The sequence below is a fragment of the Nicotiana sylvestris genome, chromosome 2 (genome assembly GCF_000393655.2).
Source record: "Nicotiana sylvestris chromosome 2, ASM39365v2, whole genome shotgun sequence".
Classification (NCBI taxonomy): Eukaryota; Viridiplantae; Streptophyta; class Magnoliopsida; order Solanales; family Solanaceae; genus Nicotiana; species Nicotiana sylvestris.
The window spans coordinates 157,413,120-157,419,217 of NC_091058.1; the positions used below are offsets into that span (position 1 = coordinate 157,413,120).

Sequence of the window (6,098 nt, forward strand, 5' to 3'; positions counted from 1 at the left end):
ACGAAACACTCAGATTCTTGTTTTGAGACCGAATTTGAAAGAAAAATAAACACAATGTGCAGATGAATGGGCGGAAAATCCTATCGTTCACTCCATTTGAGCAAACGATTGAAAATGTAGAGTTCTTTGAGAGAGACAACTGAAAATGAAAATGAAATGAGTGTTTAAGGGTTTTTAGGTCAAAATAAATGGGAAATAGCCGGTGCTCAGTGGGATTTCGTGCCTTACACGTGGCAGGTTTTAATTCGTTTATTGCTGACTGGGTTGCCACGTTTATGAAATTGTAATGCACTTGGTATGATTCAACTGTCGGATGTGTTTATTAGACAACTTATTCTAGAATTGAAGTGTTCATTTGGGAATTTTAAAAGTTTATTTATCGGCATGACAATTGGGTGCAAGTTCAAGTGGCCAGAGGCATTTTTGCCTTAAAAGATCGTACATTTTCACCGTAGTGCTTCTTTTTTTTGGGTGGGGGGGGGGGGGGGGATTACACTATTAGGCGTGCTTAGTAGTTATTTTATTAATAATAAAAAAGAAAAGCACAACACATAGAAAAAGAATAAATAAGGGGGACAATAGCACCAGTAGTGTTGCCTATATGTCTTGGCTATATAATCACTCCTCTGCACCTCACATTGTCTTATGATGGCAGTCTCATGTAAATGATCATGGTGTAGCTGCTGGCAAAGTTTCACGAGGCATATAATCTCATAGCCATTTGGATATCTTTCCAAAGGCATAGGACATGAGCAACCGTAGTTCTTCTTTTCCTGGTAAAAAATTTCAAGATTTTGGGAGTTGATTTTTAGTCTCTTTATTCTGTTAAACTCAAGTGACGATGAACTGTTACAAGCAAATTCAATACACACACACCAAAAAAAAAAAAAATTACAAATGGGAAAAAGTGTGGGGACAGGGTGGGGAATGGAGTACAAAGAAAGCTAAAGTTAGCTCTTTATTCTGATTGAATGAGCACAATCATGTGGAGAATGAACTTTTACTAGCTGGAAGAAGAATATTGCTTTACTCAAAGCATATTAAGTGTCAAATGACACCTGAGAATAAAAAAAAATGAGGGTTTTCTATGAATTATTTCCTGATTGAAATATAATCAGGTATGTTCCAAAATTGAACAGAACATGGACAAACAACCCAGGGTACTACAATTTTTTTGTTACTGAGTTATTGTTGTATCTGTAAAATATTTACCCCGACCCCAAACTCTCAAATCCATCGAAGCAGCAACCAAATTACGGATGTCACGTAAAGCTAGTTACTGTACAATGCCCCCTTCTGTTATTTGATCTGCACCAGGAAAAGTGCTGGCTCAAATTTTGCTGCATAGCCAAATTTAGATGTGCTATACTTCCTATGTACTCCTGTTAGTTTCCCTGTTGCTGCCTTTTGGTGGTAGATCACGATAGATCTCGAGCATTTCCTAAAGCAAGAAAAAGAATGCTAAATCAGATAAATCTTGAGAGGTGAAGTGAGAATCAAACAGAAATATGGAGTTAGTTCTCACAGAAGTTGATCTTCTGAGTAAATTGTATGCCATTCACATGTTTTACTCCATTGCATGACACCATATAGCGTGCACTGAGCTGTATAAATTGCAGCAGCAGCCATGAAAGATGGTGGAAACTTAAGCATTTCATATTCCACGAGGCAAAGCTCGATTAAGAAGAAAGACAGGACCTCAAGCTGTTAATAAGAACCAAAGAGGGGTTAATTTAACGTGTTGTCACTAAACTTTACCAATTATAACAGTAAAGTCAAAAAATTATACGTCACAAGACTATTTTGTGTCACACTATAAAAACTGAACTATGTGTGAATTTTTCAGAAAATACAAATAAACAGAAGGTCAAAGTTCCATCTTTCGTGTCACCGTTTTTTCTTCATTTACGAGCCAAGAGACACATGAGCCACTATTACAAGTGCCTTCCCAGACTAACCTTCCTATCAGCTTGAGCAGCCTTGAGAAATCTTCTCATAAAAACATATGCAGTTGGAACTGACATATTAAACTGCAGTGTATCGAGCATTAATGTTTCCTGCAGTAAAATTAAAGGAATGGATTTCAACAACAACAACAACAACAACAACCCAGTGTAATCCCACAAATGGGGTCTGGGGAGGGTAATATGTACGCAGACCTTACCTCTACCCCGAGGGGCAGAGAGGCTGTTTCCAGGAGACCCTCGGCTCAAGAAGGCAACAAGAGACACTATATTAGTACTATCAATAGACTCATAATAAAATAACATAAAATACTATAAAATCCATAACATAACATAAATACCATAAAATAACAAAATAACAGCAATATAAGAGATAGGAAATACGAGAAAGATGTAAGGTATACTAATAAACAGCAGATAAAGCCCATCATCAATAGCTGATCAATAGCATCCTAAGACTAATTCCTAACTGGCTAGTCTCACTCTAGTGCGCTGTAGGAAAAAAAAAATCACAATTTCCCCTAACCTACAACCTTAATGCTCGATCTCCATAATTCAATGCCAAATAAAGTAGAGGAAATGCAGTACTTGTTGATATAATGAGATCAGTATTACCATTTCAAGAACCTCTTTCCTTGTATAGGCGTTGTCCGAAATAATCACCAAATCATCCACCACAGGGACAGAGACCTCTTCATATTTGCATGCTAATAGCATAGCAACCAGCCCAACAAGCTGCAACTTCTTTCTTGCAACTATTTGCTTCTCCAAAAATCTGTCTATCGAATTAACAGTCAAGAATAACGTCTCTTCCCTGAGCTCAAACTTGTGATTTACCTGTTTGTTTAGAATACGCAAGTTAACAACATAATGAAATACTAACTTAATTCCACTGCCTGATTATTTTCATTGTGAAGAAACATCAAATATACCTCAATGAGCCAGTCTACTAATGTAGCTCTCATCCTTTCATTGATGTCAAACTGTTGTGTCATATAGTTTGGTGAAACACAGCTATAACCCTGAAATGCAAATGGCCAATATCAGTTACAGCTGCCAATCTTGAATCTAATTAAATTCCAACGCCTCGTTCAATTACCCCTTAGTTAAGTTAGCCCCATGAAATGCATGGAGTTGGTTTTTCAACTCTAAACCAACATGCTTATTTAAAAATGAAAAAAAGGTAATATCTTTGTGCAAGGTTGAAGGGATCCTTGGCGTAACTGGTAAAGTTATTATATCTTTGTGCAAGGTGTTTAATTGCGTTTAATGTGAATATGTTATGTTAGTTAAGGGAAGGGGCAACTGATAATAAAAGTTTACATAAATGGGGAAGGTTGATAATTTTAATGGAGAATGAATTTAGCATTTGAAAAACTATCTATCCATCAATGGCCAGTTTATAATTAAGATAGGAAGGAAGAATATATATTGTCTTGATGAGAGGGAGATAATATTTTTACTTAAGGTCGAAACCTAGAAATCATTTACAGTCATTTTTCATTTGAAAATGCAATTAATAATCAACCCCAGTAAAGCTGGTGTTTGAACAGAGGAATCAGACATGATAAGTTGGACCTGCCCTTGCCTCATTACATATGAAATATACCTTGACAACATCAACAACAACAAACCAAGCAGTTTCCCACAAGTGGGGTCTGGGGAAGGTAAGATGTACGCAGCCTTACCACCACCCCTGGAAGGGCACAGAGTTTGTTTCCGATAGACCCTCAGATAGAGAACGACTGAAAAAGAAAAGGTAATTGCAACAAGTAGGAATAACAGCAAGATGAAATAAAATTGAATCCAAGAATGCAGTCAAACTCTAGGTAGTAATAGTCATCTATGGATAAAAGATATCATACTAACACTAATGCTAACTAACTGAGTAAGACAAAGAGAAACGCTCGACTACCTACAGATTTTCTACCCTAATTTTTGACATCCACACCCTCCTGTCTAGGGTCATGTCCTCAGTCAGCTTCAACTGCGCCATGTCCCGCCTAATAACCTCTCCCCACGACTTCTTAGGCCTACCTCTATCCCTCCTGCTACCCACCGAGGCTAATCGATCGCACCTTCTAATATGGAAAATAGATCAATAAACTGTTATAGCCACTCTAGGTAGTAATAGTCATCTATGGATAAAAGATATCATACTAACACTAATGCTAACTAACTGAGTAAGACAAAGAGAAACGCTCGACTACCTACGAATCTTCTACCCTAATTTTTGACCTCCACACCCTCCTGTCTAGGGCCATGTCCTCAGTCAGCTTCAATTGCGCCATGTCCCGCTTAATAACCTCTCCCCACGACTTCTTAGGCCTACTTCTATCCCTACTGCTACCCACCGAGGCTAACCGATCGCACCTTCTAATATGGAAAATAGATCAATAAACTGTTATAGCCACTCTAGGTAGTAATAGTCATCTATGGATAAAAGATATCATACTAACACTAATACTAACTAACTGAGTAAGACAAAGAGAAACGCTCGACTACCTACGAATCTTCTACCCTAATTTTTGACCTCCACACCCTCCTGTCTAGGGCCATGTCCTCAGTCAGCTTCAACTGCGCCATGTCCCGCCTAATAACCTCTCCCCACGACTTCTTAGGCCTACCTCTATCCCTCCTGCTACCCACCGAGGCTAACCGATGGCACCTTCTAATATGGAAAATAGATCAATAAACTGTTATAGCCACTGATATCGGAAAATTTACATTGTCAGTTTATATAAATTAAATCCTTGTAACATAACCAGAACCTGAATGGAGGACTGACCTCCATTTTTCTGTAGTTGGCATATAGATCTTCCACATAGTCAACAACTGCAAGCGGATTGTTAGTGTCATCACTGTCAATATCTATTAGTGCCTCCTCAAATATATCCTCCATTTCAACCTCCTGCAGGATTTATGAAGTTAGCTGTTTAATTAATGATACACAAAAAAACGGCTCATTAAAACATCAAACACAAATACACTAGAAAGGAAAATTCTCTTTACCATTTCTGTCTTGTCATTTGAAAATGTTGCTTCTTGTTCCAAAGACATAGACATGGGTTGGTCTTTAGCTGCCACATGTTCTTCCCAAATCCTAAAATCTTCCGCTGCTAGTTTTGGTTTCTTGGTTTCCTGTTCAACATCATTGTGCCTGACTTCAACTTTTAAGCTATTTGACACTTCAATTTAACCAAAAATAAATCAACTATTTTTACTCCATGATATCGAAATTTTGTACCTCGGGGTAATGCTGGTGTGAGCTAGCAATTTGTGCAGTCAATTTCCTTCATTTTAAAAAGTTATACTTTATTTATCAGTCAAGCACTATATATGATTTCAGTTATAACCTCTTGATTACTGGGATGTGTCCTAAAGGACAAGTGAACTGAAATTTGAATATACAAAATTCATAGAAATGGTAGTTTTACTGACTAACCTCGTAGGATTCTTGTCGTAGATGATTCCATTTGCACTGAAAGCAAGAAATTTTTTGCACCGGATTAAAAATGAAACTCGGAAAAAATAAAAGTGAAAACTTTAAAGTTGGGAGCGAAGTATTTTACTGTGATAATCTTCTCTTGTTAACAACACAACGATATGGATTAGGTCCTAATAAATTCTGATTAATCACTCTCAGTGCTCTTCTGTTGTGTCTTGTCTCCACTCCAATCTTGCTGTTTCCCATTCCTGCCTCACCAACTTTCATTCATAACAATGACGAAGATTAATTTTTGAGAAGAAAAAAAAGATCATCTCTAATTTTTGAGAAGAAAAAAAAAATCATCTTTACCCAGTGATTTCCTAGTGAACTGATTCTCATCAGATATATCCATGTTTTTTTCTTTGACTAGAAAAATAACCAATGAAGCAGATGAATGAGGGGTGGGGGGGGGGGGGGGATAGGATTAATGGGCGAAAATATGGGTATATGTCTGGTGAAACACAAGGGATGTCATTATATATTCAAATGAAACGGCTAATGAAATATGGCCGTTGTGAAAGACTTTCACATTTGGCTAGGCATATGTGGCGAATGAAGTATAAGGGAGACGTTACTTTCAAATTAATGTAAAAATGTTAATGTGCTAAATTACTTTCCATGACTTCAATTCCTAAATAGGATTC

At 37.3% G+C, this 6,098-nt stretch overlaps 1 protein-coding gene across 1 annotated transcript; it reads right to left on the reverse strand.

Annotated features, from left to right (window-relative positions):
• Nucleotides 1-939: 939 nt before the first annotated feature.
• On the reverse strand, nucleotides 940-5,864 carry LOC104218003 (G2/mitotic-specific cyclin-2-like). The gene is made up of 11 exons (XM_009768396.2): nucleotides 5,764-5,864; nucleotides 5,537-5,672; nucleotides 5,410-5,445; nucleotides 5,212-5,257; nucleotides 4,977-5,105; nucleotides 4,753-4,875; nucleotides 2,897-2,986; nucleotides 2,580-2,801; nucleotides 1,959-2,057; nucleotides 1,526-1,704; nucleotides 940-1,441 (listed from the first exon to the last, which is right to left on the reverse strand). Exons 1-11 carry the CDS (start codon nucleotides 5,804-5,806, stop codon nucleotides 1,300-1,302), a joined length of 1,245 nt encoding a protein of 414 aa, XP_009766698.1. The 5' UTR covers nucleotides 5,807-5,864; the 3' UTR covers nucleotides 940-1,299.
• Nucleotides 5,865-6,098: the final 234 nt, after the last annotated feature.